Genomic DNA, 24,761 nt, shown 5'->3' with positions numbered 1-24,761 from the left:
CCCTTAGGAGATTACGTGACTTCTATAAAGTAGCATATAATGATACCAAGATATGTTTAATGATTCCATATGTTGCTCTTATTATATGCCAAACTAAGAACAAGTTGGGTGTATTGGTACTTGAGCCATGGTTGCTTACCTTTTCAAATCCTGTGAATTCCTAACCTAAACTCTAACACCTGTTGAACAACCTCCAAACTGATCTCATTGATTGACAGTCCTTGAACAAGTGACCTTCAGCTCTTATGCACAAAGTGCAAATCCATGATGATCACATAGCAGCCCTACCTTGGGTGTTCACATGGAGCACAACTGCCCAGCTCACGACAAGGCTTCCCAATTTAAGCCCGGAATCACCTCTCCCGCCCACATCATAAGGCCTATCATACAGCATGAAAAAGCATGAGTCATGCCAGTACCTACGTGGTATTTCTCTCTCTTACCTGAGGCTGAGGTTTGGAACATGGTGGCTAGCATCACAGCCTTGCCTGTTGGAGCCTCGTGACAGCCAGCCTGCAGATCCTTGCAGCAACCACCTTTGGTAGCATCTGGTTGGACATCATGTATACCCTGCGATTGATATGGCAGCAGCAGCAGGAGGAGGGTTCGTGACAGACTTTTGACTGCCACGCATACTTCGGCAAGGCCTGGCTTGCATGAACTTTCTAAATTCTTGTAGATGGAGGGACTGTCAGCTGTATAGTCCCCCTAACTGGCTATTAGCATCTGCTCCAGGGTTACCTCTAGGCAGTGAATCTTGGAAAGGCAAAACGCAAAGAGCTCATCTTTCTCACAGCACTCTGAAGCATAGCTGATCCTGTATCATTTTCAAGCATAATATGAGTGATTGGATCCTTCTAACGATAGAGCGACCAGGGGGCGGGGAAGAGAGGAGATGATAGTTTGACCGATTGCATCCCAGATGTACATTCTCATGGTCATCCTAAAGACCTCTTACAGACCAGCTTAGTCTTGGAGCTATATCTGTATTTTAACAAGACCACTCTTACATATACCAATGTTTCTTGTTTGTGGTAACTATTATTCATATAAAACAGGTCTCCAGTACACATTATAACCTATATTAGATAAGCCCTACTCTATGAAATCTTTATCCTCAAAACTCATGTAAATAGCACTATAGCACTTATACCTAGATGAATCCAGGAACATTCCCAAACTCATCCTCTATGCTCTCACACATACAAATCCACACACCCACACATACTTGAGCATCCATTTATACATAGTCTTCGTACTGAATTTCTGTCGGCACTCCGGAGGTGAAGGGCAAACTCAGCCATGACGAAGGCTAGCACTGCTTCGCATGCTCCCACAATGCCTGATTTTCCTCATCGGGCCTCATCAAACACAAAGAGAGAGTCTGTTACAAGGGGCAATATGTACCAAAGCTTACGGTGATGCTGAAGAGTTTTGTCTTCTCTGTGATATGCTTGGAGACTGCCAAAGATCCTGTTGTAAAACTTAGAACAGAACCTGCTCCTTTAGCCTGCCAAAAAACCACCACCTGTCAACAAGTTCCCTGACAGGGTGAATGTGAGCTCAACCCTATATGACCCTTTCTTTAAATCTTAATATCACCATATAACCTTAATCCTATATTCCATTGTCCGCTACCTCTTCATAACAGTACTCCGAACACAATCCATGATATCAATTCACTTGCCTGTGATAAATGTAAATCCCGGCCAGGATGCCCAGGAAGTCCAGCGTAGTTCACTCTCTCTACCCGAGGATGAGAAGAGAGGTATTCTGCAATTTTTTGTGCATTGGACTGGAGAAAATCATAATTCAAGGTAAAGATAGCCCTACTATCAATTAACCAGAGACAGACAACTCCTTCATTAGAAATGAAAAAAATGTTACAGCTAATAGAATTAGAACATATCAGAAAAAGGTATGCCTCCCTCAGCATTGACTTTTTACGCAGAGATGCCTCCACAGTCTGCTGACAATTAATCTATCAAGCCACTGTTTTCCTACAATAGAATGCTGCATGCCTAAAAGACACCATTATACAATGAAAGCAGATCCAGACTTACGAATTGAGAAAGAGAGGGCCAGGAAGAGGGGAGTTTTTGGGTGGAGGCTGGGGGAGGGAGAGTGGTCCCTTAAAGGTAGAGCCAACCGGTCTTTTAAAAAATGCTTGCCTCTCATACATGGATAACAACATCAGGCATCTCTTCTTGTTGGACTTAGAAGACATACCTGCTGCTTTTCAATTCGAAGAGCCATGGTTTTGACTCCACGCAAACAAAGCCAGCAATCAAAGGGAGCTAAGCCAGTACCCTCTGCATTTTGCAAAAAGTATATGTCCTTTGCCAAGCTGCATTATGTACACCAAGGACACCATAGCCAAACTCACAAATATTTTCCTTCCCTTTAGTGCAATCAATTAAACTTTGAGTTTGCAATTATCAAAATGAAATATGATAGAAGCTGAACTTGGAACTATCTATCCATTTAAAAAAATCAACCTTTCCCCCTTGACTGCCAGGACTCCAGCCATCAGATCACTGTGTCCTGAAATGAACTTAGTTGCAGAATGCATCACAATATCTGACCGATGCAAAAAATTAAAACAAGGCTCATGACGGAGCTGACTAAAACATAATACTTTAAACAGGTGTGACACCTATGGAAACAACCAGCTTTGCCTGACAGCCAAACTTGCCATCAAGAATCAAAACAACTTACCTGCCCCTAGTTCAAGAGGCCTTGAAAGGACTGGAGACATTATGCTGTTATCAACCATCACCAGGGCACCATATTCATGAGCAATTCTTGATATTTCCTGAAATTAATCATTTTTTAGAAACACCTCTGCACAGCTTTCAAAACTTCTTGGAACCAGATATGAACAGATTTTGCCCCTACATCAATGGGCCTTGAAAGGATTATGCTGTTATCAACCGTCACCAGGGCACCATATTCATGAGCAATTGTTAATATTTCCTGAAATTAATCACCTTCAGAACAAATCTGCATAGCTTTCAGAACATATTGGAACCAGATACAAGCACATTTGTTGCCAAAAGAATAGCAGATCCATTTATTTGATTTCTATGGACTAACTTCTAGGACACCAGTCAAAGCGGTGTTCAAAGTGAGGAAAGGAGAGAAGAAGGGATGCTTTGTAGAAAGACTTTGAAAGAAAGGAGGCAGAGGTCTCAAGGTAGTCTAATGAGTACAGTGCTCACTTGTGTAATCTCGGCTCTTGATGCTAGATATAGTCTGTTAAAGGTTAGTGCTTGGTTAAACTCGTACTGACCAAATCTGATGGTGGCTGCCATCGATATCTGTGTTAAAAGTAATATTGTTCAATCTCGGTAGTCGATACACAACCAATGGTATCATCTTTCTTTTTCTTCAATATTACTGAAGGCAAAGAAAAAGGCGAGAAACTGGGTTGAATCTGCCCCAGCAAGAGTATTCTTCCAATTACCTACACTCCTCAACTTCTTCTGTAAAGCTCAGCCTCTCAGACAGTCTATTCACAGGTTCTGCCGTTGGAATAAGTTCAATCTTATGTTGAACATTTCTTTCCAAAAGTAGTCTCTAAAATAATCAGAAAACCCACTGAGTATCTAATACGCTAATAAGGCAATCTCCCCATCTTGGGTAGCCAAGGAATCTGTCCATGCATCCATGCATGACTCCACACATGCACAACAAATAAATAAAACCTCACCTAGTGTTTTATGAACCTCCATAGTTGAGATCAAAGCACCCCGAGGAAGTTCTTGCCTTGAAGAATATAGAACAAACCATCAAAATTACATTTCTAGATGTGCTTCTATCAATCCACCTACAAGATTTTTCTTCATGTGCCACGCCCATTCCAACTTCTACATCTACGTGAGCAAGCCTAGTAATTTCAAAATCCAGCTTCTCCACACAGTCTTGGATGCGTAGCTCCAACTGACCCTCTGCTCCCACGCCTCAGTTGGACTCCCATCCTCCATCCGAACTGCATAAGCATAGTCATATGGACACGTTTTCAGCTTCAGCCTCTTTACCAGTTTGAAATTATTAACATTGTGCAGCGAACAACACAGTAACATCGTGCTCAGCAACTTGCCCCTTCATCTCTAAAAATTCCATACCGGCAAAATATGAGTACCCCAGGCTACAAGTTTTCACAAGATGTTATTCGGTGCATTCTTAATCGTTTTAGCAGCAGAAACACATAATAAGTCCCTTTCTAACCTGAGAGAAGGTCCAACTAGCTGAATCTGTTTTTTGTCAGCCTTGAGATTCTCCTCCATTTTCGTATCGCATTCTAAGACCCTCATCTCAGCCATGCGACAATTCTTGGTCTTCAAGCAGTCCTTCCACAAATGTGGCAGAAGGCACCCGAAACATAGTCCTTTGTTCCTTTTGCTCAAAGTCAAGGAGGACTTTGACTGCCATAGGGGATACGTTTCCTTTCACCCCTATGGTGGTACTTGGTCGTGATGTACTGCCAATTATCTTAGCCTACTTGGCTTGATTACTAGCTTGTGGCACTATAACTCTTCTCACAAACTTTCTCTCGAAAGTCAACTTTTTCGAGAACTCATAGTGAGTTCTAAGGCATGCAAAACCACCCCTTGCATCCTCTTAGTTCAATGCAATTGCTATTTGCGTCATCCAACGTTTTATCGTACTTTCCTCTGACTTCCATTTCGATAATGTCGTAAAATATATAATCTTTGACTTGAGCAAACTACACTAACGGTATTTTCATCACAATTTCTCAGTATACTCCGCTACTGAAAATTTTCTCCTACCCAAGCTCTAGAAGCTTCGTCGGGGTAGAAACCGTTTCCTGAACTCCCGTTTAAAGCTTTTTCAAGTAACTAGAGCTACATTATCTTTTCTTTTTTGGTTTCATCCCACCACCTATCTGTAGCTTCTGTGAAATCCTTAATTTCTTCCCCTTTCTCTTCCCTCAAGAGTCTACCTGCCCGAGTATGAATGGCTTTGCATAATTCTTCATGCCCATCATTGGCATACAACTGTTGTAAGGCATCCTCTAGATTTCCAATCCTAACATTCAATGGGCAGAGGTTCGCGTGCAATGGGATGCTATACTTGCTGTATCGAGGAAGCTCTCAATGCTACGGGATTCACACAAGAGATATCGTCCTCTATAGACCATTTATACTCTATAGACCATTTATAGGTGGTCATTCCCTTCCATATCCACCGGGTTGTGGCTTTTCTTGTGTTGGCTGGTTGGTTGGGTTGGGTTTTTTTTTGTGCTAAAACCAAAACCTCATTTCTTTCCCCTATTCCAGGGGAACCAGTGCAAACTTTCAAAGCTGAAAATCAACAAACTAAAAACTAGTGCCCTAAAATACAACTGAATAAACTGCAACCCTAAAACAAAATATACTAGAACGCAACCAAAGTTGAATTCACAGAGAAAAGAAAACTCCTTGGTCAAAACATCCCATACACAGCCTCCATGTCACCAAACTAGTTGCGGGTTACTCACAAGTCTTTGACTCTTTGCTCTGTGACCAGTTGTCCAACTGTGAATCTCTCCTTTTCAACCAAAATATTCACAAATCGTGAAACTATGTATTCACCAACGTGACTATCCTCCCAATGCCAATGAAGATAATAGAGGCTGCTGCCCAAATGTGTAGACATCGGTCCTTTGTCTTCTAAGCTGAACAAACATAGCACATAACAGTTCTAGCCGGTCTACCCTTTTAGAATTTTGACAGAGGCAACGTGGATTCCACACAAACTCTTTGAACAGTCAATGAGCCAATTGTGCCTTTGTTGCAGTAAGCCTTTGTTGCAATATTTGTCATTGCAGTACCAGCGATATTCAACAATATCAATTAGTCACAAGCCCCAGGTGCACTTGCATGACACCGAACGCCTCACTATGCCACATCCATCTGTGCCAATCTACACCATACTCCTTCCAAAACCTAATGCACCAAATCCTCCAAACCTACACGAAGGAGTGGCGCCACTCCTGATGACTCCCAGACCAATTTCCCCTTGCATCACTCAGTTCAAATTCCCTTGTGCACAACCAGTTTCACAAATCCCAAACTCATCGGAGCATTAGCTATCCGTCAACCTGTTCATCAAAATCTCCAATTTTGATATTATTACTGGTAATCTGCCCCGAACATCAAACAGGCGCACACCCTTGGAGAAATTCACTACCCTGCTACATCACTTCTCGCATCACTTCAATTGGAGTATACAAACATTAAATTAATTGCGATCTTCTGCGCACGTAGTCGTCAGAACGGAACCTGCAAATTCCCTCAATCTTCGTCATCATTGTAAAATCCTTTTGTTCTTTGTGCGTCTATCATTTGAAATTTCTATAACTAAAAGTCCTTCACATATCAACGCTTGTAGACCTTCTTCACACTTTTCACTCCACTCTAATACCAAATGTTATATTCTAATTTTCACTTAGCCTACATAGAAGACTTGCAAGACTCTAAGACTAGAATCTCCACTCAGCCCAAATACATAGAGCGTCAACACAATTGCTGATACACCTTGGGTGTTCTCATTTTAATTATCCATATCCTAACTATTTGCCTCGTAGCATGTAGACCCAATATGCCCCCATCTCCCTTGAAAGCCCCTTACTATTCCTAGCCTTTGATAGGTTCTAACCCTTGTAACCACTTAAGCCCCTTTGGGTCTCTAACTAATATTCTTGCCCCTAGGTACTTTGTCCCTACTTGGCAAACGAGCTAACCGGCATTAATGTGCATGAAGGTCTCAGGGACTTCTAGTCGTCCCAGAGTCCGATCATCAAAGACCTTAACAGTGACAACTAAATCATTGATCAATCCCTTTTAATACAATTAAGCCACTTTATATTTACATTTATGTACATTACCATTGGTCTCTCTAAGGACTTTCTATCACCTACTTATCCAAGGTCATGGTACATCATCCTTATGATCCACAAGCTTCACCTCCACTCCTGGTTATCTCCCTCCCGCAATGCACGTGCAAACGAGTAAATCTTCCAAATCTAATAGTTGTCACCATCGAATAATTTTTTCGTGCCAAAATTTGGAATGGGCATGCGGAACACCATGACGTACTATGAGATTTATTGTTAAGAGAACTCCCTCTTACAAGCACACTGACCTTCCTATCACACCTTCACTAAGAAAAGGTCGACTTACTCTTTCAGGTGTTAAAGTCGATCTCTGAATGGATGGCTTGATCACCAAGGAATACACCTCCTAGCTTCAAATCTCACCTTCCTTTGGAAGCCTAGCTCTTAGATCTTTCTTCCATGCACACCACTATGTCTCTATGACACAACAGCAATCCAAATAGACAGCATACCATGTTAGAGATATCTAGTCGGCTATTGTATATGCAAAAGAATCTCAAGAACCAAAGGAAACACTGTAGTCCAACTTCAAATAATATGTGTGCACAAGTAGATGGAAGCACTTCATATCTAAAGAAAGTACACACATATGTACAGCCAAAAGAGACATATAAAAGGTGACAATTGCAAGTATAAAACCTGCCTAGAGCTGTACCAACACCTGCCGCATAAATGCACTAAGGGAGGCCCCAAATCTGGCACTATTTACTGTTGCATCACTTATTATAGCTCCTTCGAGACCACCATGTGCCTCCCACAAGCTTCCGTAGCTGCTCCAAGATGAGTGCTCCTGCTCACTATGCTCTCCAACTCACTGTTCCCATGCACTCTAGTGTACCCTCAGAGCTGTCTTTGGCTGACAGCTAAGACCAATTGCAAAATGGACTAATTTGCCTCTCCCCACCTCCCTCTACAGAATGCCAACTAGGCAGCCTCTGCTTCCTAAAAATGCACTACATCGCAGGTGCCTTGTGCCAATTGTAACCCAGCCCATCTGCGCATCATATGGGAGCTGCCCTCCACTGAGCATCACACTATCATTGCATTCTAACCTTGGTTGGCATTAGCATCCTCTATGGCATTGGCAGCTCAAGATGATCAGAGATGTTGGTATGCACACACATGCAGATGGTTTGAGAGATTGGGCTTCCATATAAACAGGCTGTCTCCCTTTTAGTACATCATTGATGCCCCATCTCTCCCATTTCGGGGCAACGAGTTCAACCCGATCATCCGAGAGGATCTCTTACAGCTACACACATTCAAAACCATAGCTTCTTGTGAAGCTCAACTTCTCTAGAGACCACTACCTGCACATTTCTGAGAAGGGTTTCATTATCCCACCAGGGTACACCTAGATTCATCTACCACACTCACTCAGGATCACTTTGTGATCAGCATGAGGTGGAATCAGAGGAGCATTCCATCTTTTGTTGCCCAGTCTACTATGACATCCATGACGATACCACTGCCTTCAGAAACGGATTCGAGGGCCTATAAATTTGTTTTTCTACCTCCTCTATTTCTATCATGTCCATCCGGTACGGGGCTCTACATGGAGGAGAAGCTCCTGGCTCTAAGTCTATGGCATGATCATCTTTTCTCTCCATAGGCAATTCAAATGAGTCATCTCTTGAAAATCAATCCTCATAAGCTCTAAGGAATTCATTTATCTCATGATCTTCTTTTGAGATATGAAGATCTCGTGAGTCCCGTATATACAAGATTACAATCTATCCCTCTTTTTACCAATCTTTTTGCTTGGATAGGAGTAATCAATGGAATTGTATGCACGCCTCGATCCCCTATGATCCTTATGTTTTCATCCTTATGTACAAAGCAACAATGATGAGTATGAGGATGAATAGCAAGGTTAAAATCATAACGCCATGGTTTACCTAGAATCATGTCAACGTCTTGTAAAGGATCTACTAGAAAATCCCTTCGATCTCTATATTTTTGTATACGAAAAGGAATATTCCGTACTATGGATGTGTCTGCTTCATTATGTCTCCTAAAAGCTCTCGAGACTCACATGTTTTTTATAGGTTATGGTTTAAGATGGAGTAATTTTACCAATCTATCACTCACTAAGTCATAATTACATCCATCGTCTAGGAGAACCACTATTCTATGTCCATTCACGAATCCATAAACCTTAAAAAGATCATGAGGCCCAAAGGTATTGGCATTCACTATTGGCTCAATAGTCATGGTAGATTTCGAGGGTGACAAGTTAGAAGCCTCACCCTCCTGCTTGGATGCCTTGGCTTTCCCTTTTACTGAATTCATCTTGGCAATTTTAGCCAAGAGAACGGGACACTCATGACATATGTGCCCTGGCTTATGTTTCTTACACCCGAAACATTTTCCTTCCTTAATCAACTTCTTCTTCTCTTCATCCGTCATAGAAGTAAATGGCACCCATCTAGGACGTGATTGGCTGTTCACATTCCTTACAAGAGCTTTACCCTTCCCTTTATTAGTCTTAAACTGGTTTGGTTTCCTAAAAGTGGATATGTTGTTGGTCTTAGATTTTGACCCACTCTCCTTATTGAAGCGTTTATGAGGATTCAATTTCCTCTCGGCTATTTCAGCCAGCTTAGTGAGGTCCTTAAGTGTGACCGGCTTAAACATTTCAACCTCGTATCTTACTTTTGGGCTTAAGGCTGCTAAATACTTCTTTCTCCTATCTTCCTCACTCTTTTCAGGTAAATCTAGAGACGATTTCCAAAACCTGGCTGTAAAATCTGCATTACTCTCATTATCGAACTGCCTAAATCTCTCCCAACGCAAGGTTAGGTTCTCTTCATGCCTCAGTGGCATGAAAGTGGCTTCAGTTGCTCCACAAACTTAGCCCATTCATAAATAGGCTCTTTTCATGTTTGTGACAAAGACCACCACATTAGAGCATCCTTTTGCAGATGCAATGTGGCAAGAGCAAGCTTCTCTTACTCGGTCTTGTCTTAATGGGCAAACTATAGCTCAAAATAGCGAATCCAATTAAGGATTTTGTCAACCTCTCTTGCCCCATCATATTTAAGGAACTCGATTCTCTCTCGGGGTTGGAATGGGATCTCTTAGAAGGGGTACTCAACTCTTCATCCTCAAAGTTAAGAGCCCTCTTAGTCCCTAATCTTGTCATAATGGACTGTTCAATCATATTGCTAAGCTGAAAATCAGCTTATCCACAAGAGTCTCCTCTCTTCCTCTTGCACTTGGATTACAATCCATGTGTGTTGGATTTCAAGTTGAAGGCCTATACAAGAGAGAAAATGACTTGCTGTAATTCCAGAAAAGGGGTTTATTTTACAGCAAAAGTGAAGTGTTGTAAAGTTGGTGGTACTTATCCGACTCCCGCTTTGCTTGTGTCCAAGAACCACTTTAAATGACCTCTTCTTCCCTCTCTTTTAGGCTTTTGTTCTTGTATTTCTGCTGTAAACTGGTACACTCCGTTTGGGCTAATTATTTTGAGTGGATTGGAGCTCTAGATACCGTTATAGGGGGTATTTGGTGGGTGGATCACCCCCTTCAAATCTTGTTCCAATCCGACTTTCCGTTTGGGAGAACGGGGGGGGGTCTCTTTTCCTCACGGTTTAACGATTTTAAGGGTGCATTCACTGGGCCGGGGGGGGGGGGTTCACCCTGTTAGGACACCCCGTTCCTCGTCCAAGAGCTACAAATTTCAAAGAGAGCCCTTACCCTCAGAACCTCTGAATTTCAGACTTTGGAGGACAGAAGAGTTTGTTTGTAGCGCAATGTGCGAGCCTTCCTAGAAAGACAGTTTGCAAGAAGGAAAGGCTGCTTGCAGGAAATACATATCAGAGAGCATTTCTTCCCTGATTCGTCGCACCATCACGTTTTCAGATTGCTGTCACTAGTCGTCGCTTGTCGTTGTGTCGTCGCACGCCGTGCCTTCTTCCACGCGTGTCTTTCCGCCTTCCCATTCGTCGACCTTTGTCATGCCGCACTCTCCTCCGTCGTGCCGGCCTTTGCCCTCCTCTCTTCTTGCTCGTCCCAATCGTGGACTGTCACCGCTTTGATACCAAATGTGAAGAACCAGACTTTTTGAGAATGCAAATGTGTGCAATGCATGCAGAATTTGAATGCCAATTGGCCCTCCAATGGGGAAGAGCGCCCTTGTGAGAGTACTTGTTTCTATTTCGACCTACATGCAAGGTGGGAGAGAGAAGGCTACGTGAGATTCACAATGAAGGGTGATGCCCTTTCATTAATGTCCCTTGAAATCACTTAAGTTACATCTTCCCATTTACACCTATCCTTATCCTACGACCCATGCACCTACCATTCAATGCACTCTGATGCACCCTTCCCTTTCCTATTGCCCCTAGGACCTAGACACGTGTGTGCACATCTTTATTACTAATCATTGGCCAACGTTACATAGTTTGGCGGTACTATTTACACCGCTTGATCGATCATAAATACAAACATATAACCGCACCATCAAATTGGCGCCTAACAATAATAAGGTTCTAATGACTATTAATCAACTAAATAATCATTTCTCTTGTCATGACAAGATTGATGCAGCATCTCCCTACAAGATATTCTCCTTCTTGGCCTACGCAGCCAGTCATGCCAAATGAGGCCACATCTGGAGCCTATAGTGGATACCCACCCAAAGAACACACTAGGAGACTTGTATCATCACATTATCAGCCTCCGCCCAAGGAAGATTTCATACTTCTTCATTCTGATGGCCCACAGCTGGAGCAAATGAGGAGAGATGGGACCATTCATTATTGCCAATCGGAGACCTAGAGACAATAGCTCACTGCCTGTGGAGCTGGCCCCTAGCCCAAAGGATTTGATCATGCTCTCTCAAGATTGTAACTAGGATGCACAGGTTTCCACCAAGTTTTCACCTTACGTATGGTGGCTTGGGTGGGGAGGCAAGCTTCTTTCATAGAGATGATTCGTTGGCATATTTGATAGATGAAGAGCAAGTAATCAACCAAAATTCTTAAACTCGTTGGATTCCTAAACTCGCACCAGAGGAAAACGTTTGGGGCAATTGCCATCCTAGACTATCTCGATGTGGCCTTGTGATGGGAAGGCAGCAGATTCGACCTGCACGTACCTCGTCAACAGCGGAAGCATTTTTGCAAGACGACATGGCTTGTAGACATTTTCCACATTTTCATGAATCGAGATATCCACTGGTTGAATAACCCCCTACATTGATTGTTGGCACCTACTTCCAGGGTACCTTAGGAGCGGTGTGCTGGGACCTTGACAGGCAAGTTGCAGAAAAACCAGTTTTCCTGCTTCAGCGCCTCATGGATTGCTTATATTTTGTATCAATTTCAAAGCTTCTAATAGACGACCGGGCCGGGGGGGGGGCCCACCACACCACCCCCCCCCCCCCCAAAAAAAAGGAGTTGGAAGAGTTGAATGTGGGATGAACAGAGGGCAGGAGCTGAGTATTGCAAGGACCTTTGTGTTAGCCTCTTCCTGAGCAAAAGGGTTGTGAACTGATTGCTCAAAGCCAAGATGGCAACTTCTGGCAGAGGGAGTCGGTTGCTCCATAAGATACTAAGCGGAACTCCACATAAGTCAACCTTCTTAATTTAAGTGCAGCCTCCATATATGAAGGTACATTGGTTTGAGTAATATTGACCTTGGAATATTTACAAAAATATTAAAATTTTGGTGGCTTCTAAATAGAACTATACCAACATCCATCCTTGAGAGTCAAGAAAGAGGGAGCCACCATGAAAATCGTAGGTCACAATGCTGCATTTCTTTTCCCCCACTTCTACACACAAAGAGATGGACCTTTCAATACATCCATTAAGTAATTTGGATCCACATTACACAACATACCATGACATCAATCTCTTGGCTCTTCAAAAGAAACATGCAATGATAATACTCTTTAACTACATTTCATGCTAGTAATTTGGACCTTTCAATACATCCACCAAGTAATTTGGATCCACATTACACAACATACCATGACATCAATCTCTTGGCTCTTCAAAAGAAACATGCAATGATAATACTCTTTAACTACATTTCATGCTAGAGATTGTGCTGGAACAGTCATCTTGGGATCCAAAGATTCACAATAGGCTGCCCACACTTTGTATTATGGTCCATTTGTGTTAACATTCCAATTACCTCCAACAAACCCAACAACAGAGAGGCCAAAAGAAACTCAAAATCTCCAACACTTGAAAAAACAATGACAATAACAAGGCCCCGTATGCAACTCACCCTTATGTCAGATATCATGAGGCGAGGATTAGTAGGGCTTTCCAGCCATACTATTTTAGTTTTAGGACCAATAGCAGTTCGGACCTCCTGCAAATTAGTGGTATCAACACGTCTGCATTCAAAATGTGAAGCACTTGTCAGACATTGTGAGCAAAAGATACAAAGTTTTATCTCTATTAAGAGGATTCTCCCACCCATCCATTAAAACTTTCTATCCACCCACTCAGAGCATGAAACCATATGCTATGAAACCACCAATAACATGAAAATTCTAATGCCAATATGCTATGAAACCATAACATGAAAAAACAAAATAACACAAAAACTTAAGATTCCACACTCACGATAAGAGCATGGAACATGGTAAAACATACGATGGCACAATGGAACACTATATAACAAAGGCATGCAGACAATCATGTAGACGTCCCATATAATGAAGATACTTTCACGTGTAAAGCATGAATTCCATTGCAGATACCTTGTTAAAGCCATCAACTAAGTGTTGTGTAGGCCCAAACTTGCTAAACAGATCATCCTTTGTTAAGAATGACATTCAAAGGGACCTATTTTGTAACACATACCAACTTATGTAACATGAGCCTTAGTGTGTCTTAAGGCTTTATGAGGTCATTTGTTTTTTGTTAAAAAAGGATTGGCTTGATACCCTCATTATGAAGGTCTAGTCAACCTCTAACATACAAACGACTATTCTCTTTTGGCTCCTTCTCTTCATTTGTAGGTAAGTACACCTAGGCATTCAGCTCAAATATAAGATGTGGGACCTCTTGGAGTTGGTACTTATGACTTCCATGCTACATAATAGAACATGGATCTATCCACACTCAGAATTTTTCATCTTTGCTTTGCCCAAGACTATGATGGTCTAGTTGTAGCACTATCTTTAGTATTTGTTAGAGCTATTTATATTTCCTAAGGCAGTGCCAAATGTTATGTAATAGGGGGACACGGCCACATTTCCCTTTATTAAGGTTTTTTATCCCTAACCTCAGTTAGAGGTTGGAGTTAGTCTTTTGACCCAGTTAGGGTCCATCCTAGGGTTTTATCTCTATGACTACCCTAGCTTTGTACTTCATTTGTGTTGCTGCAATTTCATTCCAGCATGCTTCAACTCCATCCTCTTGCATTCTCTCTTTTCCATTTCCAACAATTAGTATCAGAGCAAAGTGTCCTTCGCTCCCGTATCACTCCCCCTGCTTCCGATTCTGCTGTGGACTTCGATTTCATCGCAAAAACTTGCAGCGGCCAGGCTGTCTTCAACTTCAGCAACACCAAGAGCACATCTAGAGAGGGGTGACTTGTCATGGAACCAAGTTGCCTTATCTCGGGGCTGTTTTGAGTTAAGACGACCTGTCTGGAGCTGATTTCGGAGCTGGTCGTCCCATTTCACTGCTGTTCTTCCTTGTTTTGGAGCTTTTGGTGAACTTGCCTTGCTCCTGGAAGGCTCTTGAAGCTGGGTGAATACTTTTGTGTACCTGGGGCAAACTAGGAGCATTTCAACTTGTATTTTGTACGTTTTTGGACTGATTTTTACAAAATAATGATAAAGCCAGAATTAAAGCGTGGAGAATGATTTTCAACCTGCTGATCAGCTTTGTAGGTGGCTCATTTGCTATATTCAGTAGTTTTTTCTATATTCACTAGTTTTGGCAGTGAATCCCACTATTGGTAGAACCATACAACCAAAAGCCACTCCCACCCTTACTTCATCATGCATCAGGCCAGCTCCCATCTTGCGTTTACATCCTTGAGAGACCATTGGGCTTTGTAATAGGGTGTTTAGTTTGGACCAGAGGTGATTTCCGGTTGGGTGTATGCCATTATTTTATGCCTTGTTGAGCCAAGCATTAGCTAATTTTTTAGAGAATTCTGGAATTGCAATACATATACCAGCACAGGACTTTTCTGGCAGATTTCAGGTGCATCCTCAAGCCTAATATAGTAGGCTTGGGCAGTGATTTTTCTTGCTTGAGCAGAGTGTTCACAGCAAGCGAGCTTTGCTGAGATTTTTTTGCCTCTTTTTGGTTGCTCAATGGCACCCCAAAATTCAAATAATGCCTTTCAGATTCTTGCCCAAAAGGATAGGTTGGATGGCACCAACTTTTCTCTCTGGAGTTTTATGGTGTGGAATCTTTTGGTTGTCAAGAATTTATGTGACTATGTCAAAGGTGTGAAGCCTGTCCTCATCAGATTGCCCCAGCCTCCACAGGGGGTCAAGGTCGTGTTGGTGGTGCATGGGGGAGGCAATAAGGGCAACAACAAGCTGCTCCCATTGCCCAAGCACAAGCACCTAGCGATGTTACTCCTGAGCAAAAGAGGTGGAATACTCGTGATGCCCAAGCGTTATCTTTGATTTCACCAAATGTGAAGAGGTTCGTATCCCTCACATCAGAACCTGCTAGGCTTCTAAAGCTGCCTGGGATATTTTGGAGAATATGTATCAAGCTCGTAATGTGGCTAGAGTCTCATACTTGCGTAGACAGCTCGATAGCATGCACATGGATGAGTATGCAGGATCATATCACACCAAGATTCAAGATTTGGGAGAGCAACTCTTGAACATTCATGAAGTCAGTCTAGACTCACAACTTGTTACCATTACTTTGAACTCCTTGCCGAAGTCTTATCTTTTTTTTCATACATCTCTCAACCTTTCAATGCGAGGGAATCAAAATCGCCTCACTTTTCAAGAGTTGGTAGCACTCTTGTGGTGGCAAGAGGAGCAAATGCAAAAGGATATGGCTTCACATTGTCATACTAGGGAACATACTTTTTCAGCAAAGGAGAAGGTCAAAAAGAAAGTTCAGCCACGTCATGCCTCTATCAATGGTCCCTTTTTTTTTTTTGCAAAGAAAGGAGCCTTCTATTAATGCTTGAACAACTTCATACAAAACAGCAGCCCCCAAGGTTCTGAGTATGGGAAAAAATGATAAAGGCTGAAAGAAGAAACCAGCCTATTCTAGAGAAACCCAACTCACTGCCTCGGGAATCTCTGGTACAAGGGCTAACAGCCAAGTGGGGGACTATACAACCAGCGAATCTCTCGCAAAATGAATATGTAGAAAACACCTGCAGGCCAAGCCTTGCAGAAACATGTGTGCCTCACAATAATCACCCTAGAGCCCGGGGTCCCACGCTCCCAGATGGACCGCATGGTGTAGATGATATCTACCAGATGGCGACCAAGGTAGCCGAGGGTGGAACCGGATGCTCACCCATCACCAGACTACAGCGAGCAACCCAAATGTTCCACACCATGATACAAGCAACGTCCTTCCACACGCTATCCTCCAGAGGGGAATGAGGATTTGGGCTAGCAGGAGGAACCGCCTCATGGAGCCCTATCCTTTGAATGCTCTGACCCTGTGTCCGGTAAGCTAGAGAGACCACATCAATTTGGAACGCGTGACCTCCCTCAGTCAACCATTCTACCATCCCCCACGTGTAGTCCCTCTGAAGGCTCTGCATGCGGGTCATAGTCCTGAGGGCTCCCATCCAGATCCTTGCTACACTACAACATCCCCAAAGATAGTGAGGGATCGTCTCTAAAACTCCAACAGAGCAGTAGTGACACTCATCTACTCCAACCACGAGCCTATGGGCAAGCCTCCTTGGGCAGCTAGCTAGAAGTAGTAGGAGATCTTCCTCAACCGCCAACTAGACCATAGACATGTCCAAAACCTGGAACGAACCTCCTGGGGCACCCTCTGGGCCACCCAGTGCCTATCTCTCGAAGGGGTCAATGTCAAATAGTCCATCTCAAGACTCCTGCCAATCCATGTGGTATAGGAAAAGAAGGACACCTCATCCACCTGCTCCGTGAGGCCGACCCTGGAAAGCCAAAACCACTCTCCCGGATCCCACTGGACCTCCCTAAGGGGCCTACCTTCCCAAAGCCAAAGGCACCATCTGGAGCATCCTGCTCTAGAATACTAGGGGGATCAACGTGCCACTCCTTCCCCAATCAGCCCACAACTCTACTCATATGCCAATGAATCCCATCCAGACTCCCGTCCATCTGTGGGTCTCTCTCAGTGAGTGCCTGAAGCAAGCCTCTGAGCCCTACATGGAAAAAACCGTGCTTGTTGCCTTGCTGGATCATCATTCTCAAGGTGACCCTAGCCCAAGAAAATCGACCCAACCAACTCCTGTCCATCCACATGCGGAGTCCCTCCCACCAAGACTCGAGGATGCAAGGTCAATCTGCCTCATCCGCTATCCTTCCCCTCGCATATGCGCTATGGCTCCAAACCCCGCCTCTGCCTCCATGGGTAATCTATTACATCTGCCAAAGAAGCAAGCCGAGCCACTATCCCACTCTGCCCATCCAATGTGAGTCCGTTGTTCGAGCATACGTCCATCCTGATCCCTCATCTCCGGGTGCCAAATGAGGGGCTCACGCTCGAACTCCTCTCTACAAAAAGGCTAAGCTCAGATGAGGCCACCTGCTAATCTTTGCCAAACCCTATGTAGGCTCCTCATCATGGGGAAACCCTTCCCCGTAAGGGGGACCTCTGAGAAGATCCATCTGTGTGATTGCAGCCACTGCCCCCCCCCCCCCCCCCGTGCGTGGGGTGTTCTTGAGAATCCCTCGCTGTAAGAGGAGCTTCCAGGGCTCTGCACCAGGGGTGAGGTCGTACACAACCACCTTGCCCAAGAGGACTCTGCTCTGCATCTCCGGATGAATGATACCCAAGCCTCCCAATGCCTGGGGCATGATCACTGTCTGCCAAGCGACCCGGTCTATGGTATTCCTTGTGCCGTCTGATCCTGCCCAAAGGAAATTCCGAACCAAACGTCGGAGCTGTCCAATGCACCCTGTGTGAAAGCACCAGTAGGAGGCAATGTACCAAGCCGTGGCAAGAAGGACCTAGTTTGCTACTAAGGCACGGCCTACTAGGGAGAGTTTCGAGCTCCAGTAGAGAAGCTTGCGCCAAACACTCTCAAGAACAGAGGCAATCTGCTGCTCTGCTGTAATATCAACACCCACCTGGCACCCGAGGTATCTTGCTGTTTGGCCCCGCAGTATCCAACAGAAGCCAAAGGCACTCCCCCACTCTCGAATCTTATGTGTCTCCTCGAATCCTATGAAGAAACTGATGGATCTTGTCTGGTTGATCTGTGCACCTAAGGCCTCATAGTAAATAGCCAAGGCTCCCCGGACTCTCTCCAAGCTCATTGGGGTACCCTTTACATATAGGACTGTGTCATCTGCAAACTCGGAATCTAGTAGCTCCTCCTGTCTGATTGGGAGCGTCAACCCCGTGAGGCCCGTCACCTGCGATCTCAAGTAGTAGCCCAATGCCTTTGCCACAAAAATGAAAAGAAAGGGAGCTAGGGGACAGCCTTGGCAGACTGAGCGAGAGAGAGCAAAGGCCTCGCCCATGTGTCCACCAATAAGCATCTGACTAGAGCTCCCTGCATAAAGCGCCGAGACTCCTCTAATCCATCTGTGTGAGAAACCCAACCTCTGTACAGTGCCCTCCGGGAAAGACCACTCCACCCCTGTCGTAAGCCTTCTCAAAATCCAAGAGAAGGATGGCCAAAGGCTGTGACTTCTCCCTGGCCCAATCAACTGCCTCCCAGAATGTGAAAATGTTGTCCAGGATGCTACGCTCCTGTACAAAGCTAATCTGTGTATCATGGATGATGTCGGTGAGATAAGGTCGCAACCACAAACTCAAGACCTTAGCGAGGATCTTGTATGCGGTGTCAAGCAGGGTAATTAGTCTCCACTGCTGGATGTCTAACCTATCTCCCCCTTTTGGGATCAACAAATCCACCCTTGCTCAGGGACTGAGGAAGGGAGCCCGCGTAGAAGATCTCCTGGCAGGCTGAGCAAAAAGGGGTAGAAATGATCTCCCAGAAGTTACGAAAGAAGGCCAGAGTCAAGCCATCTTCGCCAGGACACTTCTGGGTCGGAAGGACCTTGAGGGCTTCCCATAGCTCCTTATCTGTGAAAGGAACCGTAACGGCTGTGGGATTCAAGGGTGCTGCCATAGAGCCCCTCTGGCCAGACCAAGGGTCACCACCAAGATTTTCTTTCTCCAAACAAGCAAAAAAACTCCTGCTGCGAAGAAGGGGAAAAGAAAAAGGAAAAAGCCACTTGGAAGGTGGGCAAGAAAGCTGCCTCACCCCCAAGAAAGGTTAGGAGCCCTTAAAAAAGAGGCACCTCGAAGAAGCCCCTGCGACCCAAACCCGAACACACCCAAGGCCCGAGGGTCGATGGAGGAGATGAGAAAGGGCTGAAGGGCTGCAATGAGGTCCTTTGAAAACAAAGTGGGAGGAGAGAGGAGGAGGGAACGGGGGAGAGGAAGGCGGTGAAAGAGCCGGAGAAGGGGCCAAGAAGGAGGCGGGGGAGGAGGCGGAAGGAGAGGCGGAGAAGGAGGCGGAGAAAGGGGAAGGAGAAGGGGAAGGAGGCGGGGGAGGAAGTGGAAGGAAAGGCGACAGAAGGGGAGTCGGGGAGGGAGACGGAGAGAGGGCGGGATGGACGCAGGGAAGGAGGCGGAGGGGGAGGCGGAGATGGAGACAGGGAAGGAAGTGGAGGTGGAAGCGAGGAGGGAGGCAAAGGTGGAGGTGGGATGGAGGCGGAGAGGAGGCGGGGATGGAGGTGGGAGATGCTGGGGGAGGAAGGAGGCGGAGGGGGGCTGGAGGGAGGAGGGAGACGGCGTGTAGGGCAGGTAGCGAGAGCAGCACTCTCCTCCTCCTCTACTATATCACTGGTCCTGCACATGCACATGTAGGTGGGAAAGATAAAAAGGATGCCTCAAAGCCTTTCAAGAAAGGCAAGTGCCATTATTGCAAAAAGCATGTTCATCACATCAGTGAATGCCCCAAGAGGCTTGCAAAAGAGAACAAGAAAAAGTCTGGTATGGCAGTTTCAGGCTCAGCTCATCATGCAGGTTCCGATGATGATTGGGCCTTCTTTACTTAGGCTATGATTTTTCTTGGGAGTCACGCATTATCAATGTGAATGAGACGGCAAAGACATGATACTTTGATTGCGGTGTTTCCCGCCATATGACCTCACATAAATATATCTTTGCTAAGTTATCCAGTGCACCAATTGGCACGTCCTTGTGCCAACGATTCTTCTTATCCAACTAAAGGGATTGACTCACAACCGTGGATGGTTCAGATCCTTGCATCCATGATGTTTTATAGGTCCCTGGGATCTCAAAGAGCTTACCAAGTCCTCTTTGAAGATGACCAATGTATGGTCCGAGACAAGGAGGGAGACTATGCCTTGGTTTTCACAAGCACATTCTATCACAGGTTATTCCAGCTTGATGCATATGAGGAAAAAGCATGGGTGCTCCGATTGTGCTCTCAATCCAATCTGATAGGCCTCCAGGGGCACGTACTCAACATATCCTTTCGTGAGAACTCACAAATAGGATCCGCATGACATAGGGCATGTTTGGGAAAATTGCTAGCACCATCAAGCATAGATCCAGTTGTTTCCTACACTTTTAGAACTTAACATCGATGAGCAGCATCCTCCATGATACTTTAGGTGGGGACGGCACAAATAGCTGTCCCCATCATGATATATGCAACTGATCTAATACTAATGTCCCAAGGTCAGCAAGACTCAGCTGAAGTATTAGTTGAGTCCAGTGTTTACATTCTAAAGCCAGCCTATGGGTGTGACTAGACGTATTATTCCCTTGCTGTGGAGCATTATTAAAGCCCCACAAATAAAAGCATGCCGTCTTTAGGGACACTACTACGTGGCCTGCCAAATCAATGCTCTCCCCTTGTACAAGGCATTACATAATAATCCATCTACCTTTCCGATCATTAAGAGCCACAACAAGCTGAAGAGCATGTTTCACTAGAACAACTACACCAAAGAATGAGCGATCTCCTGCATTAAAAAACTCCTAGCTAGTAGCAAAACAAGAAGGGAAGTGGAATGCCTATAGAGTTGGCAAAGTGATTATTTTAAAGAGAGCAAAAAGGGCAAAAAGGGAAGACAAGGATGTGGACAACACACGACAGTGTTGGGCCTATGGGACGGGGCATGACCCAAGGGGTTTCTGAGAGACTTACACTGACAAAAATGTGGTTTTCTATACCAAGACACATGTGAACCCAGAGAAAGGGCTTAGCCACAGTGACAAGATAACTTGGGAGTAGGCTCACAAGAAAATGAGGAGAGACACTGGGATCCAAGGCTTAGAAGGCTGCTCTTTTGAGCTCACACCTGAGACTCCTCATATCTATGACACAAAAGGAGGAGCATGCACGACAGATGACACGAAAGGAGGAGCATGCACGACAGATGTGGATACAAGTTCAATTGCTTGACACATGGTCGATTTTCATTGCATTATGCTACTTCCCCCACATACATCATCCTATGCTCACCACAAAGAGTCACAACCTATACGAGACGATATATGGTAATATCATGGAGTTTTCTAGGCAAGGGGTGATCCTCCTCTGAGGTGATTTCAATGTGTGTATGAGGACCAGAAGGGTGGGTCTACTGCCTTTGGATTAAACCCCCTTAGAGTACCAAAGATAGACCCAGCAATGCTTGGGATAGTGAGGCACTTAGAGGATGCACCACATGTGATAAGAGTATGACACTTATACAAGATGGGAGCAGTACGTGACTTGATCATATATAACAGTCTTTAGAGATGGCCGTTATCCAAAGGGCTCACTTGTTTCCCACATGAGGGGAAACAAGTACCATAGACTACTTAATGGGTTTCCCGGCCTTTGTGTCACGAGTACATGACTTTATTGTCCCTCCCCCCTAACTCGCCGCTAATCATTCCTATCTGACATTCAGCATCTACGAGTACCATGCTAGCCGTAGAATGGGACCCTCCTACCCCCACCCATGTCCAAATATACTTTGACCATGCACTTGGTGCGGTCTATATGAGCCACTTGTCTCATGAGCTACCGATCTATGGTGCCGACCTCGATACTCTTGCATCAAAGGTTCGGGATGTCGCCAATAGATCCTTACCCATGACTTGATCCGCAAACGCGTCCCCAACTGGGAAGATGCCCCAGAACCCATGATTTGATGATGAGTGCCGAGAGAAGATCTATACCAACAATTGGACTGTGGTAACAGATGGCATATAGTACCACTACCAGACCAGAGGAGTATACCTAGCACATGTGGCCTGGGAGCAACAGTTCCAAGTTTCCAGTGATCGCACTAAGGCGGTTCGCATCAAGAGGGGGCTTCTTCGACAGTACCTGTGGCGCTCTTGAGCGATGGAGTATCACACGATGGATTCCTCCAGTTGCTCCAACGGCACACCTAGCTCCCTGGCGTCTCTATTCCATCTAGGAGCTGAGAGGGATGTTGGAGGTTAACATCTCATGATGTCACATGTCACGGCCTCCCTCTTGCTTGGAGTACCACCACCATCGTGCCAATACACAAAGCAAGGGATCCCATAGACACAGTGAACTACTGCACTCTCATGATTGGTCACACATTGGCCAAGATTTTACGTATCAGAGAGAGATTAGCTCCTACACAAAGGCACTCTCATGATTAGTCACACATTGGCCAAGACTTACAATTCGATACTAGAGAGAGAGATTAGCACGTGGACAACGGGCTTTGGGGCAGGTGAGGTTCCGAAGGCAGCATTCTACTCTTGATCACATCTTCTCTCTGCAGGTTCTCGTCGAGGAGGCAAGATCGAGATCCGAGAAAGTCCATGTTTGCTTTGCAAACTTTCGAAAGGCCTTTCACAAAGCCCCACGATTCCGCATGATTAGGAGACTTCAAAAGATGCAAATCCCACGAGACATGATTTGGAGGGTGATGAGACTATATGAGTCAATTAGAGGAATGGAAAGAATTACATGCCTTACTTCCTAGCTATAATTTTCAGCATAATGCAGTCTACATACCGGACACGATTGGATCGTTGGTATATAGTTAATGTGCATCAATATGATGCCCTGACTTGCCAATCGTCGGTGGACTATGCATTTCCGCACTCGCATCATGCTCCACTTTGGTTAAAGCTCTCTTTTCATGAGATGCAGATTGATAGACTTTCAGATGAAAGGCCTCTTATAGTAAATAACAATTACCTGCAACATGATGCATCTACGAACATGACCCATGATGCCATTGCACCTCTTTGGGCAGAAACTCTGATTGATATTGATTATGCATGGACTGCCTTTTCCACTTGAATGGAGTATGTAATTTGTGAGTGCACCAAGAATTACATGCATGACTTAACGAAGGCAATTGTTAAGGCCAAAACCACTTGTCAGGGTTTGATAGACATAGTCACATTCGGGATTTGTTGGGATAAGTATGATCAAGGGCTTGCTCTATGGTGCATGTGTGCATCTAGGGGAGTCACATGTGTGCTTGTGTGTGTTGTAAAGGCACATCAAGTGCTATGATGTGTCTAGTGTGTGACCTAAGTAATGATGTAAGACAAAGGCAATCCCACTGATGTAGGGATTGATTCCCACTAATGTAGGGGCTGATTGCCACTATGTAGGGAAGGTATTATCTTCTCCCAAGAGAGTCTTCTCTCTCACAATCAATATAGAGATTTCATTGTGCTCTCACACCTCTTTCAAGATGCATCTATTCTATCCTACGGGATTCTACATTTGGTATCAAAGCTTTAAGTTCTAGATCTAGCCTAGCCTAGCATTAGATGCTATCTCAAGCATAAACTACAAGTTTCTTCATCTTCTCCATTTTCCTCCTCCTTCCCAAAATCTTTGAGAGCTCTGTTCTCTGCCTACAAACGACCATTGCCCAAACCCTCTGAGCTGCAAACTCCTCTTGTATGGGCGAACTTCCAACTGCAAGCTTTTGGTGAAATTTCGACTGTATGTGAAACGCCAACACTCACACTCTCTAACGAAATTTTGTGCAATGCCGCCTCTGTGCTTATCCTTCTGTCAATTAAGGAATTGACAGAAGGATAAGCACAGAGGCGGAAGGGAACCTGCTGTTGAAATCTAAGCTCATTTGGACAAGGAATGGAGGCGCAACAAACGAAAAACCAGTCGATCTTCTCAAGCTTGGCTATGGCAACCTGACGCAACATTGCACCTCTCCTTGCTGGTAGCCCTTCTCTGGTATAAGGCCCTTCTTCCTGCATAAAAATCCCCTTGAATAGAGCTATGAGCTGTGAGAATTGCACCCTCCAAGTTCAGGTCTCTGTTCTGGACAGTTTTGACAATGTTGTGAGTTTGATGCTACTTTAGCATTTCTGATGTTTTACAGTATTGAATAGCTTCTGTACAACTATGGCTACAGCTTTGCTTTAAGTTGCTACACCTGGATTTGCTTGGAATGCTTTCATTTAGCCACCTCTATGAAGCATGCAAGTTAAAACATCATTTCCATTATGTTTTGTAGTATGGAATTTGGTTGCTTGTATTTTGAAGCTCTTCAATTTTTTCTAGCCTTGTAAGAGAGTAGACACTGCCCATTCTGGGTTAGACCCTCTCATGGCTACCATCTTGAATATGGATAAGTTCAATGGTAAAGGCTTTCACACATGGCAAATGAAGGTTAAGTTTGCATTGATGGGGGAAAACCTCTGGGGGCTTGTCAAACCTGCTTCAACTA

General features: G+C 44.6%; 1 protein-coding gene across 2 annotated transcripts in view; it reads right to left on the bottom strand.

The window, feature by feature from the left end:
• The window catches only part of CBL (cystathionine beta-lyase), a 46,709-nt gene that overhangs the window by 9,589 nt on the left and 12,359 nt on the right, over positions 1–24,761 (bottom strand). For both annotated transcript variants that reach the window (XM_087381025.1, XM_087381026.1), the window contains exons 7-12: positions 13,145–13,256; positions 2,719–2,815; positions 2,499–2,580; positions 2,230–2,347; positions 1,688–1,795; positions 1,408–1,510 (exon numbers count right to left, since the gene is read on the bottom strand). In XM_087381025.1, coding sequence (XP_087237151.1) covers positions 1,408–1,510; positions 1,688–1,795; positions 2,230–2,347; positions 2,499–2,580; positions 2,719–2,815; positions 13,145–13,256 — 620 coding nt within the window. The remainder of the gene's footprint in view (positions 1–1,407; positions 1,511–1,687; positions 1,796–2,229; positions 2,348–2,498; positions 2,581–2,718; positions 2,816–13,144; positions 13,257–24,761) is intronic.

This window comes from Dipteris shenzhenensis, chromosome 11, assembly GCF_047967505.1.
Source record: "Dipteris shenzhenensis isolate YYH24624 ecotype China chromosome 11, Dip_SZ_1.0, whole genome shotgun sequence".
Taxonomy (NCBI): Eukaryota; Viridiplantae; Streptophyta; class Polypodiopsida; order Gleicheniales; family Dipteridaceae; genus Dipteris; species Dipteris shenzhenensis.
This window is presented reverse-complemented; position numbering and strand designations above follow the sequence as displayed.